Raw genomic sequence first — 16604 nt, forward strand, 5'->3', positions numbered from 1 at the left:
CAGGTAAAAGTCGACCCGTAGTCGTTGAGAGGTTCTCCTAGGTATAGTATAATACACTTAATCAGTCGTAATGCACATGGCGTCGTCCGGTCTTTTTGTTGCCCTGCCCTCGCGGATATTCGAATGATTGTCATTTGCGAATAGGAATGCAATTGTGTTAATCTATTCATCCCGCCTGGACGGGGAGTAAAACGTATTGCTGAGTAGATACATACGTGTAATGTGACTCTCATAGACAGTAGACCCCGACCCGACCCAGCCTCTTCTCCCTCCCGCCAGGAAATAAAAGGAGTCGCCGTTACACCTAACTCCCTCACCTTACCAGTATGCAGCTATGGCCCTGAGTATATCGCCCTCATGCTTCTAGGCTCGTTGTGACACGGATCGTTACTCTTGTCTCCCACCAGCCAAGACCCAATCAGAAGAACAAATGAAGAAATGAAGAAAAAATAATACATGGAAGTGTAGGACAAGAGGCTAGTACCCGTGTGCCTCTGCCATGGCCTCCTCCTCATCGTCCACCTCAATAATCTCCCTCGTCTTCTTTACTGTCGAGTTGGACCGACCGATGGGCTTCGGCTGGTCCCTGGGCTTGGCAAAGACGAAACTCGAGAGCGAGTTGGTCGCCTTCTTCGTCTCCGCCTCCTCGACACTGTAGAGCTTGTTATAAAACTGTACCACCCGGGGGTGCGCCATGACCTTGTGCTTCTCGAAGCGCAGCACCTGCAGGCCTTCCTGGGTCGTCGCCCGGCTCAGCGCCACGTACGCCTGGCCCTTCTCGAACACCTTGCCGAGGTCCACCTTGACCCTCTCGAGCGTCTGGCCCTGCGCCTTGTGGATCGAGAGCGCCCATGCCAGAATTAGCGGTACCTGACTGCGGCTGGCCTGCACTTCCCCCGTAGGGAGCTCGACTTTCCAGTCCTCAGGCACGCAGAGGATCGTCCTGTGCGTCCCGTCCGTCGCAGCAAACTCCACCACGGGATACTCGGCCGTGCCGCGCTTCGATTCCTCGTACTGCTTTGTCAGGGACTGCACCCTGCTCCGGAACTTGGGGTCGAGTCCGTCCCTGCCATCCGAGTCGAAGTCTTGGAAGTTTTGCATTTCGAACACCGCTTCGCTGTGGAACGCCTTCACCTTGCCCAGCGACCCGTTGACTAATGTGTCGTCCATGTTCTTGACCAGCATGACCTGGGCGCCCACTTTCAGTTCAAGGCTCTTGGGCGCCATCATATTCTGCAACAGCTTGTCTCGGATCGCCACGTCACCCGTGTCGTGGGAATCGTAGCGATATGACTTGCCGGGGAGGCTTCGCAGTCGACTTTGGTTCGACGCCTCCACCTCGGTCCTTGTCGGGAAGAGTTCCGTGGTGTCCAAGTCCAGGTCGGATGTAGGTATGGGCCGTGAGAGCTTCTTGAAAGCTGCTACCGTCTCGTCGCTGATACGCCCTAGACGCATCTCGTTGAGCATGTTGGCAAACACTGTCATCGCGCTGTTAGTCGTCTGTCGTCCCGTCGCTTTCTCAAGGCAGCATGCAAGGAAACGTGTCAGGATTTGTCAAACGTACCGGGATCTTTTTGGCGGAAGACTTGAGTCAGGCCAATGGTGTGATCTATGGAGGTGTTCCACGTAGCCGCATCGAACGCGAACTTGGCCTCTCTCTTCCCATCCCTCGTGTCCGGGACGGGCGGTAGTTGGAAGAAGTCGCCGGTTATGACAAGTTGTATCCCGCCCCATGGCCGCCCATTGTTGCGGATGGTCCTGCCGATTTGCGAGAGCTTGTCGAACAAGTCACCATCCACCATGGAGACTTCGTCAATGATCAACACCTTGGTCCGAAGCCAGCGGTTTTTCGCCTTGGGGTTTCGTCGAATCTTCTTCACCAGTACCTGTACTTCCTCCTTGCCAAGGCCAATGCCAGAGAAGCTGTGGAGTGTGATACCCCCAATGTTGCAGGCCGCTAACCCGGTGGAGGCCGTGACCGCCAGCCTCTCCGGGTCTTTTCTGAATTTCTTCTTCAACTCGGCGACGATGGACCTCATGAGAACGGACTTGCCCGTGCCGGCCGGGCCAGTAAAGAAGACACTCTGGCCATTTTTGACGACTAGATCTTGGACACGCTGCTGCTCCTCACTCAGCTTGATACCTTGTGGCGCTTTACTAGTCTCCTTGGCAATGATGTCCTTGATATCCTCCGAGAAAATCGAGAAAAGGTCATTTATTGCCTCCGGTTTTTTGGATTGGTTCTTGAGCTGCTTCTTCTGGGCCTTGACGGCGCTGGCGCTGGCGTCCCATGGAAGCTTGTCCTTCTTCTTGGGAGCCGGCGTCACTCCACTAGCCACCCACGCCGAGACCGCGGCCTCGTTTTCTTCGTCGGAAAGTTCTTCCATCTTCCAAGGGAGAGTTCGCGTTTTCTTCGGCGGATGAGGTTGGGGAGCGTGTACTTCTACCTCGGACGGACGCTTCTTCACACCAGTATTGGACAATGTCTGGGCCGGTACGGAGCGGGATGTTGGCGGAAGCATGTGGGACGCGGGGGACGATGTCCAGGGTATGGGTTGTGTTGATGGTGGGCCGGGAGGGTTCTGTGCTTCCTGGAGAGGGGCCGGATTGACGGCAGCAGGGGCCTTGGGAAGCGGCGGTAGGGAAGCCGGCTGTGCCAAGTCAAGATCCAAAGTATCGTCATCGCTAAAATCATCTTCGTTGAAAAAGACATGTGCAGCGGGGGGTTTGGTATTTGATGCTCCGACCAGAAAATCATCCGGAGCATCTTTGAATGAGTCGGACTTATTGTAGAGCGAGGCTATGGATGCCCCATGGGAGACCCCCGAAGAGGCAAGAGGGTTGGTCGTCTTTGTTGAGTGTTGTCGGCCGGCGAAGCCGGTGATACTTGATGTCCCGGCATTGGCAGTGGTGCCAGATGTGGGGTTCCTGGCTGGTGCAGCAGAAAAGGTAGCAGAACCGGGTTTGGCTTGGCTTGATCTCTTGAACGAGTCGACTATGTTCCCGTTCTGAGCGTTGCCCCCGGGGCTACTAGATGGGAAGAGTTGCTTCGCCAGGTCGTTCCGGGGGGGCGGATTGGCCTCATAGGCCCTGTTGGCCCTGCTCAGCATTGTGTCGCGTACCAGAGTCGATTGCGTCCGAATTGGGACATGGATGTTGGCCCGGCAGGCACAGGCATGAGCAAGTGCAAGACGACGAGGTCGGAACGGTAGTACGCGCTCTATCAGAGGGGATCGGAAGGACAGGCTGGAAGTGCCAGCCGTCATCCACGGAACTGGCTGAAGGGGAGACGGATATCGTGTCGGCGAAGGGGTCGTGAAGTTGGTATCACAGTATGGGGAGAAGTAATCGAGAAAATGGACAAGGGGTATACGCGCGTGTCAGCACGCGTCGAAATTGGCGTGTCAATTAAGTTTGGCGCTTAGTCACCAGTTACCCCTTAGTCATCATCACGGATGCTGCTGCTATCCTCTCTCGATATTTCCTTCCTCACCCCATGGACTCTCAAGCATTCGCATACGAACCTCTGCTTTGGGAGGTCAAGCTAAGACTTTTTGCACTCTGGGTCCTAAGAGAGCCACTGATCACTGCTAGGCCTGTGCATTGACAGTGTAAAGACGGCACATGGATTCTAGCAGCCAGGTGGCTTACTTGGGTATGTCCGAGGCGATGTCCAATGCTGCTACATATAGATGGCCTTTATTAAAGCCGGTAGTTATCTGTCGATATTCGAGAATTCTGGGACTTAAGAGGCCTCAACTCTCGAGGTAAAAGAGTATATTCTTTGCTTGATGTGTCGAGGTCTTGAACACGCTTAGGTCTCTATTATCCGAAGTAAGCTGGTTGATAGTAAGAGAATAATGCCATATCGTGATATTCGGACACCTGGCGTACCTATTTAGGGGGGAGAAGGGGGGGGGGGGGGGGGGCTGGTGTTCCTGGGTTGGTGGAATGTGGGATAAAACGGGCCTCTGATACTGTAAACGATCCGAAGCGCAGTGACATTCCCTTCTGAATCGTGAGAAACGAGTGCAGAGATCAACGTATGGTATGCTCCTGGTAATTTCTGAAAGACACAAGACAGCATCATTGAACATGGCTCCATTGGCTCGGGCGGGTATAAACATGACTCGTCTTCTCACATAAACGTCCCCAAAGTCTGCTATTACGCATGGCCAAGTCTTCATCCTGTCACCTGGAACCAGGCAATGGTCGGGGTCCCACGATCTGTCGCCTCCCGGCCCCGATCCCCTGACCCCCCTTGTTCTGGCTATCCCCCCCAGTGTATCCGGACCACTGGCCGACATCCCATCTGCCCCCAATACCGCCCCCAATGCCATCCACGCCATCGTTGGAGCGTACCGCGTTGGCGGTCTCTTTCTGCGCCTCTTCCCATTCCCGCTGCCGCTGCCGCTCCATCTCCATCTCGCGCTCGAGAAGCGACTTGGATGCCCAACCTCCCGCCTTGGTCTTTTCCTGGCTCTGGATGCGCCGGCGATCCTCCGCATCTCGCTCGGCCGTGGCGTCCAGTTCCCGGGAATAGGACTGCTTGGGCGCCTCCGGCTGCGGGGCGGGGTTATCGGCGAGATACCTTTCGGTGCGGTTTGGGAGATCGGCAGACGAGGCCATGTAGGCGGCTGGATCCGGCAGCGGCCTTGCGCTGCCCGTGTTGGGACTTACGACCTTCTGCGGCGGCGACTGGACGGCTTTCGGGTCGGGGAGAGGTCGAGGCGACTTGATAGACTGAGGAGGGGATGGGATGACGTCGGCTTGTGTTTCCTCTTGGTGCTGGTTCCATTTCGTGCGAAGGACCTCCCGCTCGTCGCGCGACCAAGAATCCTGACGGCTTGGCGGACCAGCCGCAGCCGGCCGACTCCTGGACCGAGGAAGGATCGTGGCATCGTCACCGCTTCCTTGGCTGCTGCCGCCTCGTTGCTTGTTGGCGCGCTCTTGGCGCTCTCGCTCGTACTGCCTCTCGCGCTCGCGCGCTAGCTCGAGTTCCCTTTCCAACTCGGCGATGCGCTCAGCTCCAGTTTTCTGTGCCTTCAGTCCTTGCTCTGCTTGGTACTGGCTGAGGAACTGCCCTCGCAAACGAGTATCGCTATGAGTCCGCACGCGATTCCTCTCCGCCGCCAGACGTGCCTCGGCTTCTTCCTCCTCTTTGCGGCGCTTCTCTTCCGTCAACCTCCATTGTCGTTCCTCCTCTTCCCACCTCAGCTTCTCCTCCTCAGCTCTCCGTCGCTCTTCCTCTCGGAGCCGACGGGTTTCCTCTTCCCATCTCCGCTCTTCCTCCAACCGAGCCCGTTGTTCTTCTGCTTCCATCTCGGCTTTCCGTCGTCGCTCCGCTTCTAGAACCTGCTGTCGCTGTCGCTCCTCTTCCGCTTCGCGTTCCCGCCTCTTGCGTTCTTTGTCGACCGCGTTCGGGACAGAAGGCCCGGCACTGGTGATTTGTCTCCTTCCGCCAAATGAGATACCGAGATTGCCCTGGCTGGCGCCGCCCATGTAGCCATATTGCGCAATGTTCCATGCAGGCGACGTGACCCCTTCTTGACCCTTCTTGCTCCAGCTGCTAACTGGAGAGGCACTTTTCGTAGGGCTCCACTTCCCAGACGGCGAATCTCCAGTTTGATGGCCGGGGAGTACGGGACGCTGAGAGCCAAGCACAGAAGATGTGTTGCTAGTTGTGGATGCACCGCGGTTGCGACCAGGCGTCGGCGCGTGTGTGCTCGGACCCGTACTCTGAGGGCTAAGAACGTTGCTGCGCTTCGGGCCCATGGGTGAGGGGAATCTCGCAGGGTTGACCGCATGAGCGGCACGGCTAAACGCCCCTATGCACTGTAAGACTTGCGCCGGATCTTTCTTTTCGTATAAGTCGACAGTCAGGAAGACATCGTGTTCTTGGAGGTTCAGCGGTGGTAGTTTGCAGGCCCGTAAGAAGAGGGAAATGTTTTCCATTTGGACAAAGGGCATGGCTGACTGCTTGAATTTGAGACCCGGAGGGGGAACGACCATGTTGACGAGTCTGCGCGAGATGTCAGCCAGACCATTATGAACGAAGGCTTTTGGGGTATATCATACTTGCAAAGAGCCACGCCGTCTTTCAGGCCCTCAAGGAGATCCCCCCCCGGAAGGCTCTCCCCCAACACACTTTCGATCCATGACTTGACTTCGTTCGCAGCGGCAGGGGTGTATCTGTCCAACCGCAGTTTACGCAAGTCCTTGTCCAAGGACGAAACCGACGCCATGGCCTGCGGAGACCCCACTGTGATTCGTGGTGATACGTTGTACGGATATGCAGTGCCGTATAGGGGTGCGCTGAGGTGTCGGCAGCTAGAGGACGTAGGTAGAAAGACGCCGGCGAGGGTCAGAATCGACAGGTCAGGGCAAAAGTCGAGCGAGCGTCGTCAGCAAATGAAGAGGGGACGAGGCAGATGATCTGGTATCTGCGTGAACGGGAGTCGAGGGTGATGCGGGAATTCGATTATGTCATAACGTGTCTAGAAATTTGACCGAGAGCATTGAAGCCGCCCGCAATTTGTCTCATCGAGATAGATCTGTGCTATGGGATGCGATGGAGATAAAATAATTGGGAATTCGCTCCCAAATCAAAAGGTGCTCACGGGAAATGATTACGGATGGAGATGGGTACCTATCGGTGACGTGAGCGGGATGACTAGTGGGGTACACTATATCTTGTGCTGACTTATCGTGGCTGGTAAAGCTATGGCCGGAATATGTGGCGGTGCGACATTTCCACTTGGTTGATTTCATCATCACGAATTATTGGGCTGATCGATTATGGATCTCCAACCTGCCCACTTTCCGTCGTCCTATATCAAAATCGTTGGGAATGTCTTCAATACGTGAAACATGGTATAAATGGAAGGCTCTGCGCCTGCCCTGGCGCAAGCGCTTCCTTGTCGGTACGTCTTCCCGAAGCTCTTGATCATGACGTTATGCGCTGAAAGTGTGTCACGACATCTAGGCCGCGATTTACAAGGGAACACATACTGGGAGTTCCGCGAAACCCGCGGCCCAACAGCTCCCGGTCGCTTCCGCCGCATTGTTCACTACCCGCGATCAACACACTACTCCGATGTCAAGGTCTCGCCCCTTTGGCATCAATGGCTGCGTCATCTACGCGAGCACCCTCCTTCGCTTCAAGAACAGACCCAAGACATCAAGCGCCAGGAGAGGATGAAGATACTTGCTGCCCAGGCGGATGCGCGCTGGGAGGCGAAACCTAGGGTTATGGATGCACCAGGTCGCGAACATGGCCAGCCAGTCCCGGCACTGAATACGATGAAGACACAACCAATTGCCCCGGAATCTCATGCTGTTAATAAGGACGCGGCGGAAACAGCGACACAAGAACAGCTCGATTCGGACCCTGCGTTACGCAAGAAGAAGTACGGATTTGACCCGTGGGAGAAGGCAAAAGGGCCTGGCGAGGGATGGCAGCCGGAATCATGGACACCTCCCGCAAGTAAGAGGAGATAATGTCTGGGGAAATTGGATTTCTCGCCCAAGTAGTCCAATTGTAAGAATATCTTGTACAACAAAAGATTGTTCATCCTGAACTAGTAGTATCCCGCACACCGATGCCAACAAACGCTCCAGTGATGGTAATCATCAAATCCCATGCGCCAAACGCCCTTTTTCGCCTATACATCCCAACAGGCCTTACCCATCGTCTATTCTCTATGCCTTCTTGTCATCCTGATCCAGCGCATTCCGAAGCCTCTCATCTTGTCTCTTCCAGTGATCACCCTCTTCGTAGTCCTTGCTGATCTTCAGCGCATTGCGTAACCTCTCGCTCTCCTTGATCTTGGCATCTGCCATCTCGTGGACCTGGTGGCTCTTGAAGCCCTTCCTCACCGGTGGTAAGCCCCCACGCCTGTTCTTTTGTCTTTCCATTTCAGCTAGGAGCTTCTGTCGGAGCTCATCACAGCGCTTTTCGATCTCGTCTTCGTCAACACTATCAACAGCAATCGTGTGAGCATGGGTGGCGTTCAGAAGAGTAGGGGGAGTTGTGTCAAAACGTACCCATCGTCCTCAAGCTGATCACGCAGGTCAAAGACCTTGACCTCGACCTCTCGTTTGCGGTCGTGCTCGAGAATCTCCTTGTCCGGCTGGCGTGGCCGATGACGCAGGGTGTCAGGGTCTTTGGGATAAGGGGCGGCGTAGTCACGGGGCTTCATATGCGCGAGATTGCGCTGGACATAGCCGGAAGTGCCGCTGCCGCGCGGCGTTGAAAGGCCAACGTTGTCGGACATGATGCAGTTGTTTTCAAGGTGGTTGTAGAGGAATTCAAAAGTACGACGAGTTTCGAGCTTGGGTGATGGATGGGAAGTCAGACGGCGATAAGATAAAGCAGTCTGGAAAGGCCAAGGCGGTCAGAAAACTGTCATGCACAGTGGGGTGGTGGCGCGGCAGAAACAGCGGGGTACGTACTCAGCAGCTCGTCACACCTACGCCCAGAATGTGACTACGAAGTACACGGGGGCAATACAATTCTACTTGTTGGTGAGTCAGTGAGGACTCACCCACTAAACGATCAAAAAGAATATCAACGAGTCCCGCCTTTGATATTTACTTATATATATCTCCATTTACCTACATACTTCCTGGTTACGTCCATCTTACCTTGCGCCACAGCGACTGATCTAAGTACGTACGGGCAGGTCCTCGGACCTCACTCACGATGCCATCACTCGAAGGCGCCACGGCCGCTGCTGGCCGGTCTGATACTGGCACGACCTTGACGGAGCCAGAAATCAAATTTCCGCCTGTCACAAGAGATCACATCCTCAACTGCTCGTACGACAGCTGGTTTCCAAAATACAGACAGCACGCCATCAAGTCCCGCATCATCAAGCTTTCCCCAGAGTTTGTAGACTATCTCCGCGAGGACGGTATCATCCTCGCAGACGACAATGGGGCGCAAGACGAGCGCCCGGAGGAAGAAGAATGGACCGCCCCGGCCGCTACAAGCCAGAGACACCGTCCGCCCGAGTCCGACTCGGACTCGGACTCGGAATCAGAGCCTGAAACCGACTCCCGGCCCCCCAACGAACGATTCCCCGAATTACACCGGCAGATCCAAGATACTATCCGGGAACTGGGTGGTGCTGTTGCGCCCAAACTAAACTGGTCGTCTCCGAAGGATGCCGCGTGGATCTCTCCTTACCAAAACACGATAAAATGCACCACCCCCAATGACATTTACCTCCTGTTGAAGTCTTCCAATTTCGTGAGCCACGATCTCGAGCACGCCTTTACCGATACCACGGATGTGCAATCATCATCGGCGCAGTCACGGCCTTTCCAGCCCGTTCTGGTCTTGCGCCCCTTCTTCAGCCCCCATCCGGCTCTCGAATTCCGATGTTTTGTCAAGCATCGTTCCCTCTTCGCCATATGCTCGCGTGATTTGAATCACTACCCTTTCCTCGACGCCCTACGCCCAGCCATCGTCAGCAAGATTAGCGACTTTTTCGAGGATCGACTGCGGTTCACATTCCCGGACGGTTCGTTTGCGTTCGATGTCTATGTGCCGGAGGATGGGGACGCCAGGGATGGGCTGGGCCGGGTGCGGCTCATCGACATCAACCCGTGGGCGCCTAGGACCGACAGCCTGTTATTTGACTGGAGCGAACTCTTGGAGTTCAAAATCCCACGGCCCATAATAGGGTCTGTCGTGAACCAGGACGAGTTCGACGAAGTGAGCGGCACAGACGAGATGACGGACGACGATGAAGCCGACCACTTGGTGCCAGAACTCAGGATCATTGAACGGGATGACCCTGCGTCGTACAACTTTAGCTCTTCTCAGTATTCCGCACACAAGTTACCGAAGGAGGTGGTCGATGCCAGCACTGCTGGTGAAGGTGGCCTCAGGGAGTTCATGCAGCGGTGGAGGGAAATGACAGAAGCAGAAGGCGGAGGAGACGTCTGGGAGACAGGCCAGCAGCAATGATGATGAGAGCCTTGTCCTCTATTGTACAATATGCGACGTCGCATCGGCGGCAGAGAGAACGGCTAACCCCAGAGCTCTAGTCGAGTTATAAAATACAACAACAGGATGCGAGCGTCATTCTGGTGATGCTTGTGAACTGTCTTGGTTACCAAGACGGACAAGACCTAATAGTAACAAGGTGTTTGTTTTCTTCTTCTTCTTCTTCTTCTTCTTCTTCTTTTTCTTTTTCTTTTCTTTTTCTTTTCACTGTTGTGTTTCACTTTTCTAATAAGGGATGAGCGCCGAGTTGGACTTGTGAAAGAGGACCATCAGCCGCTTAGTAAGCAAGTCGAGATCGTACCAACTCTATCCCCCAAAATCGCAAGATGTTTTTCTTCACGATCTTCAACAACATCACGTCGCGACGGTCCGTCAACACCTGTTAGAAAATTCCAGCTGACGACAGCTGCCTCTTCCCATCACCTCAAGGCTCGAAGATCATAGGCATCGCTCTCTTTTGTTTTCCATCTCGCTCGATTCCTTCTCCCCTCGATGTCTGGCCGAGGCACCGCCATCACTCGTCCACGCGCTCGGCCGGCCAGGGTTACCAAGCCTCCCATTGCCGGTCGAGGACGTGGTAATCGCCCGTTGGTCGGGCCAGACCAGCTCCAGGTTCAGCTAGCTCGAGCCGGCGATGGACACCACGACGGCAGGCAGTCGCCCGCACTAAAACACGATCACCTGGACGAAGAGGAGGATGGGCAGCAGGACGCGTCGCATGCGCACCCCCATCATCAGCCCGGTCAGCCGCAGCAGCAAGCCCAACAGGCCCAACAGGCCCAGCAACAGTTTGATATTGGCGCGTCGGCCTCTCCCCACACCATGCTCTCCAACGGTCCCGGGCAACAACCGGCCGCGCACCAGACCACCGACGCCGACATCCATCCCGATCTTCAGACCCTTGTCCCTGGTTCCCATCCAGGCGCCGGCCAACAGCAGCCGCAACAACCTCAGCAGCCACAACAGGGATTCGCCATGGAAGCGCCCATGGACGCTCCCGCCGCCCAGACCGCGATGGAAATGGCCCAGGAGAGCGGTTACCCAGAACTCTTCATCGATAGCGCGCTCGCGAAACGCCTAACCGATGTCCCCGGCGCGAGATTAGCCGTCCAACGCCGCCAGGATCAGGTACTCAACCTGAAGCGCCGAAGCAACGTCGAGGCCCTACTAGCCCAGGTCTCGGGCCAAGAGGCGCACAGCCCCTGCAAGAGTTGTCATAAAGGATACGGGCCCTGGAATGGCTGCGTCGTCGTGAGCGGCCAGATGTGCGGGAGCTGTGCCAATTGCTGGTTCAATGCTAGTGGCTCGCGCTGCTCGTTCCACGGTGAGTTCTGTCTGTGTTACCTAACCAACACGCCAGCTTCGTGACGTTGTGGCGCGGTTTGGGAGAGATTAGGGGGAAGAAAAAAGAAACGAATATTGTTCGCTGACGCCATATTTGGAAAAGAAACAAACCTCCCTCAGGCGCAACAGCATATGCCTGCCATCCAACTGCAACAGCCCGCCGGCCCGGCCGCCTTCGCCATCCCGGCAGCCCTGTCCGTCCAGCCCCAACTCCAGCAACAGCTCGCGCCGCATGTCCAGCCCGGTTTCGCCCCTGGCGGTCTCGACCAGTACGTACGCGTCATCCTTGGTCGTGCCATGGCCGAGGCGCGCAGCGACGACCCGCACGTGCGCTTCCAGTATCGCATCGAGACGGCGGCACGCCAACTCGCCCTGGCGACGGCCGAGTATAACGATTTCCTGGTCCAGGAGCAGGAGCAGGACCAGGCACACAGTGGAGGGGCTGGTGCGAGTCAGCAGGGCGCTGGGCGGAGTAATGGCGGACCCGATGCGCCAACGCGGGATGGCGACGACGGCGAATAATAAACATATAACTTCTGTCACCAACTCGGTTTCATCATTGTGTCCTCGGTGTCCGGAATCATGATCCGGTTTGCTACCGCTGGACTTTTCATGGGAACAATTTCAGTATACCTGGCGACAGGGGACAGAGAATGGAAGCGGAACTTGTTTTTTTCGTGACCGTCGACAGGGGAGCTCCGCGTGTATAGAATGATTCCACCAGCCCAGTTTGGCTACCTTTTCCACCGCCTGTTTGGATTCTATTTTCGTGAGTGTTGAGGTGGAATTTGGCAGGACATGGAAGATTCGCACATGAAGACTTCAACATCCCTGTCAGGTCTGGTCGGTGTCGTTTTGGCCCTGTTCTGGCTTCTAGTGTCTGGATCAAAAGGATTGAATGATGCGACGAATGAATAGGCAAGATATATTGGGGGCTAGCAGCCAAAGGACCGGCGTATGCTGCTTCGACAGTGCAGTGTAATGACAAGCCAGTATCATTAGTAGGGACGCAAGTCGAAGTGAGAGTACCAGTGCGTAGCGCTGTCGTTTGAACTTCATGTTACTTCACATTGTGACACACTCTGAATTATTGGAAGATAAAATTCTCCCATATTGAGGCAGGATAACATACGACTCTTACAGAAATATGATACGCATAGAGACATGAGATAGAAATAAGACTTTGTCGTAATTAAACAAAATATGAACCCCCCATTCGCCCATTGTCGGGTCTCTTCACACTCTGAAATGCACCTTGGGGATCCTTGATGTCCACAATGCGTTGGTTCCATCACTATCCATATCCCAGTCGACCAAAGGCCCACATTGCATCTGTCCTGATCTGCCGCGGCTTCGCCTTCCTAGCCTGTGAGCACACCCAGGGTTTGACGACATGCGACCGAGGTCGTTTCTCTTTGTACAAAGCATAGCACAAAACACCACCCTTATTCCTCGACAAGGGTCGATAGATAAGAAAACAAAGAAAAGAAAAAGAAAAGCCAGGAACCCAAAAGCTTGCCACCTGCTCCGAGAAGGACAAAATGGCCAAGGTGATAAGCTGGTAAATGGGGCGGAGGTGTCTCTGTGATACTGAGGAAACACAACGTGCGTAGAGAAAAGGAACCGTGGGGTACCCGTCGGGGTGTGCCGTTTTGGCCGTCGTCGGGAGCCAGGCGGAGTCATGAACCGACCCCCCGCGACCATCTATAGCCGAAGCCATGCATGCCATTACGATCGAAAATGTAAAGGGTATTTGTGGAGAAGAGAAAATAGAACGCATTGCAATCAAATCAGGCCGCAGTTACGGAGGTTTTCTTGGATGATGATATCTGGGAGGCGAGGCCGTTAGCGAACAGTGCCACCAGCGGGGTTTGTATGGGGGAACATGGGGTATTAAAACGGACTCACCATTGACAGCTGCCATGACGAAGCGGATCTGAGTGGTATCCGTCGCGCAGGTGAAATGGGTATAGATCTGCTTCGGCTCGTGCTGGTTCAGGCTGACGAAGCGGCCCAGGATGTAGTCGCATGCCGACGCATAATCGTCACCACCCTCGTAGTCGGGGAAGTAATTCTTCATGGGACTGACGGGCAGCTTCTCCTTGAACCGGTCGATCTTGTTCAGGAAGAGAATGATGGACGTCTTGATGAACCACCTTGAGTTGCAGATGGAGTCGAAGAGAGTCAGAGCCTCTTGCATCCGGTTCACGGTCTCGTCTTCGAAGAGAAGCTGGTCATATTCGGAAATGGCCACGAGGAAAAGGATGGTTGTGACGTTCTCGAAGCAGTGGATCCACTTCTTTCGCTCGGATCGCTGACCACCGACGTCAAACATGCGATACGTGAGATCACCAATGATGAAGGTCGTCTCGGTAATACCGGTCGTCTTGACACGCGACCTGAGCACGTCTTGGTCGTTGGGCAGGTAGTCGGGGGCGGCAATTCGGGCAATGTTATCGAAGTAACTGCGAGAGCCCGTCAGTAACAAACAAACGGGAGCAGGGATGCGGTGGGTAGGGCGACTCACTATCTCGCCGAGTCGTTGAGCTGGTACTCCCTGGACCGCTTGAAGCACTCCTGTACGCCACGGTCTTTCCACAAGGCTTCAATAGCACTGCCGACTTCGGGGGGGAGGACGTCGCCCTCGATCTGGGCTGGCTGCATGAAGATAGTCTGGACATGGTACTCCATGCGCTGGTCCTCAAGGGGAAGCTCAAGCGACTCCATGGCCTCGAGAATGACGCGCATCGACTGGACGGTATTGCTGAAAATGATCTCCTTGAATGATTCGCGCTCGTCGCGAGAGTAGCCACCCTCGTGGATCAACTTCATTTGCTTCAGGATGGTCGACTTTCCGGATTCACCAGCACCTGCCAACGCGTCAACAGGTTGCACGAAGACCTGGAGCGATTTCGCCCATACGTGTCTTGACTTCGCGCCCATGGGACAAAAATAGGTTCCGAAAGCTACTTACCCAGAAGAAGCATCTTGATCTCATTACGCTGCATCATCTTATCCCTCTTGAGCTGGTTCTCAATCTCCTCGTTCCGGGCCTTGCCCTCCTTCTCCTCCGTGCTCATTCCGCAGCCCATGGTGACGGCGTGCTGTCGCGAATATGATAGGGTCCGGGGTTGTTATGAAGAAACAAGCGGTTGTCGAGAAGTGAATGGGTCGTCGGACAATTCGTAATTACCACACGAAATCAGTCCTATCGCTATAGATACTTGAGATGTGTCAGCGACGTCTCTTGTCCGGGCAAGAGCGCGAGCGTCAAACGACGATACGATCTCGGCAACGATGACAAGCAGTAATCGAGAAATACGGATAGAAAGAAATATCAAATGGTGATGTTACTCGGCATCGAGACGGGATTGAGTGAATGATGGAAACTTCTGGGAACGCGTTGCGTAGAAAAGGGGCAGGCACACAGGAAACCACTGGCAGGAACGGTTCCCGGCAAAATGGAATAAAGTAATCGCACTCACTTACCAGTCCGCCCTCTTGAACCGGACGACGCGGTTAATGGACGATGCTTTTGCTAGTGAAAGAGAAAATAACCAAGCCAAAAAACAATGAGAGACACAAACCGAATTAAGGGCGGTTTGGGCGAAGTGAAGGTCGGGAATGGGATGTAACGGGGGTTGGAAGCTGGGAATGAGGAAAAAAGGCGAAGGGGGTTTGGGGGGTTCGTTTAATGCGGGTGGAGATGGGAACGGGGCAAGGAAAACAGTTTAAGGGAAGGGGGGCGGACTGTGAAGAGTCTGGCGAATAGGCGATGCTTGATACGTGGGTGCAGCTGCAAGTGGCCGGGGGCGACCCGGGACGTACCTCAAGTACCTGAGTATGTACTTTACTTATGAATGGGCATTCTCAGGAAGCCCCGTTACGCAGCTGCGGTTCTTCGGAAGTATGTACATGTACATGCAGTACAATGTACAAAATGCCAAGTACACAGTGTGTCACGCCCATACTTTTACTTTTACGAAGTACGTCCAACGTTATAGGGGGTGCCGAGCCTCTGCTAACATGGAATGTCGCGGGCTATGGCGAGCTATGTACTAATTATGGAGTCTTCATTGGCACGGACACAGTATGGAACCCCTCACACACGGGCTTGACCAGCTAGGTACCGCGGCTCCGAAATCACTTCTCCATCGCGGTGGTGTGGTGTGTGGGGACCTCCACTGTCCATTCAGATGGTGCGAATAACCCCAAAAGCGATATCTGGGCTTTCCACTCAGCAGATTTCGCGATCATCCTGTCAAAATCCTATGAAGAACCGATCATTTGACCTAATGGTGTCTTCGGTATGTCCTTCTCAATGATCAGCAGCGATGAAAGCAGGTCTATGTTGTCTTCCTCGTTCGTTGGTCCTGTTTACTTTGTCAGAGAGCTTGAGCTCAGACCGTCCGTCGCTGGCGCTAGTGACTTGCTGCTGCGCGGAGCGGTGGCTGCTAATATTGGTACGACGTATCGCCACCTATTCGTACGAAGTACTGCCTGGCCGGCGGTCTCTCCGGCGTGATGGTTCCAACATGATGTCGCGGGTGAGTTCTCTTCATGTGGCATAGCCGTCGGTCCTCCATAAATAGGTTTCACCTCCCTCTTTAACTCATTATGGATCCTCCGGAAATCCTTTCGTGGAAGATGGGGGTGGGGTGCGAAACGGCCGTGTCTACTACACCACCCACCCAGTGAGTATCTGGTCGCGAGAGAGGGTTTCATCTATGGCCTGTCGATTGTTATTCCATTGATGCCTCATCAGCCCTAGCAAAGCTTTCGGACTGAATACTTACAGTACAATAAAATCCGTAGCCCATCCATGATATACCCAATGAATCAGGGAGTCTCGTCCATCTTCTTATGAATACAACTTGATTGATTGCAAGCACAGAGTTACTGGCCAGGAAAACAGGCGCCTCACAAGATACCCCGCGCCGGGAACAATGCCTTTTGCCGACTGGGCGGTTTGACCCCAGCCCTTTTAGATGTAAATAGAATCGAGGCTGTTTGCCTGTCTCGACAGGCGAGTCCCGTTTGTCCTGCTGTTGGCCGGCTCTGTATCGGTAAATAAACGGTCCAACGGTAATACGTATGTACATACTCGTCTCTTGCCAAAAAACAGTCCGTTCCGCTCCGTATCGGGGATGTCACGCTAGCTATGTGGCACGATGGAATTTTCGCGATTTTTAGACATGCATGACTGACGAGTGGTCGGGCCAAACAAGGCCCGGCATTTGCAATG

General features: G+C 54.5%; 6 protein-coding genes across 6 annotated transcripts; 3 read left to right on the forward strand and 3 right to left on the reverse strand.

Moving 5' to 3' along the window:
* Window positions 1–3922: 3922 nt before the first annotated feature.
* ACRALDRAFT_1052406 (uncharacterized protein) lies at window positions 3923–6611 on the reverse strand. The gene is made up of 2 exons (XM_071015727.1): window positions 6079–6611; window positions 3923–6022 (listed from the first exon to the last, which is right to left on the reverse strand). The coding sequence occupies exons 1-2, from the start codon at window positions 6243–6245 to the stop codon at window positions 4192–4194; spliced, it is 1998 nt and encodes a 665-aa protein (XP_070871661.1). The 5' UTR covers window positions 6246–6611; the 3' UTR covers window positions 3923–4191.
* A 239-nt stretch (window positions 6612–6850) lies between these two features.
* On the forward strand, window positions 6851–7500 carry ACRALDRAFT_2112603 (uncharacterized protein; the record flags this gene model as incomplete). Its single annotated transcript, XM_071023583.1, has 2 exons — window positions 6851–6923; window positions 6986–7500. 2 exons carry the CDS (start codon window positions 6851–6853, stop codon window positions 7498–7500), a joined length of 588 nt encoding a protein of 195 aa, XP_070871662.1.
* Window positions 7501–7701: 201 nt separating this feature from the next.
* Window positions 7702–8276, reverse strand: ACRALDRAFT_2113127 (uncharacterized protein; the record flags this gene model as incomplete). Its single annotated transcript, XM_071023615.1, has 2 exons — window positions 7702–7978; window positions 8047–8276. 2 exons carry the CDS (start codon window positions 8274–8276, stop codon window positions 7702–7704), a joined length of 507 nt encoding a protein of 168 aa, XP_070871663.1.
* Window positions 8277–8547: 271 nt separating this feature from the next.
* Window positions 8548–10161, forward strand: ACRALDRAFT_1065722 (uncharacterized protein). Its single transcript, XM_071017206.1, has one exon. The coding sequence runs from the start codon at window positions 8705–8707 to the stop codon at window positions 9974–9976; it is 1272 nt and encodes a 423-aa protein (XP_070871664.1). The 5' UTR covers window positions 8548–8704; the 3' UTR covers window positions 9977–10161.
* Window positions 10162–10375: 214 nt separating this feature from the next.
* Window positions 10376–12408, forward strand: ACRALDRAFT_1083310 (uncharacterized protein). The gene is made up of 2 exons (XM_071019434.1): window positions 10376–11339; window positions 11463–12408. The coding sequence occupies exons 1-2, from the start codon at window positions 10508–10510 to the stop codon at window positions 11879–11881; spliced, it is 1251 nt and encodes a 416-aa protein (XP_070871665.1). The 5' UTR covers window positions 10376–10507; the 3' UTR covers window positions 11882–12408.
* Window positions 12409–13144: 736 nt separating this feature from the next.
* ACRALDRAFT_1036695 (uncharacterized protein) lies at window positions 13145–14451 on the reverse strand (the record flags this gene model as incomplete). Its single annotated transcript, XM_071015034.1, has 4 exons — window positions 13145–13188; window positions 13268–13824; window positions 13887–14229; window positions 14334–14451. 4 exons carry the CDS (start codon window positions 14449–14451, stop codon window positions 13145–13147), a joined length of 1062 nt encoding a protein of 353 aa, XP_070871666.1.
* Window positions 14452–16604: the final 2153 nt, after the last annotated feature.

The sequence above is a fragment of the Sodiomyces alcalophilus genome, assembly GCF_042370955.1.
Source record: "Sodiomyces alcalophilus JCM 7366 unplaced genomic scaffold ACRALscaffold_8, whole genome shotgun sequence".
Classification (NCBI taxonomy): domain Eukaryota; kingdom Fungi; phylum Ascomycota; class Sordariomycetes; order Glomerellales; family Plectosphaerellaceae; genus Sodiomyces; species Sodiomyces alcalophilus.

Bases quoted from the DNA above. Each gene is read 5' to 3' on its own strand.
- ACRALDRAFT_1052406 (XM_071015727.1), bottom strand. From the start codon at position 6,245: ATGGCGTCGGTTTCGTCCTTGGACAAGGACTTGCGTAAACTGCGGTTG. The intron at 6,023-6,078 runs GTATGATATACC...CATCTCGCGCAG, and splicing joins GACGGCGTGGCTCTTTGCAA to ACTCGTCAACATGGTCGTTC.
- ACRALDRAFT_1065722 (XM_071017206.1), top strand. From the start codon at position 8,705: ATGCCATCACTCGAAGGCGCCACGGCCGCTGCTGGCCGGTCTGATACT.
- ACRALDRAFT_1083310 (XM_071019434.1), top strand. From the start codon at position 10,508: ATGTCTGGCCGAGGCACCGCCATCACTCGTCCACGCGCTCGGCCGGCC. The intron at 11,340-11,462 runs GTGAGTTCTGTC...TATTTGGAAAAG, and splicing joins CTCGCGCTGCTCGTTCCACG to AAACAAACCTCCCTCAGGCG.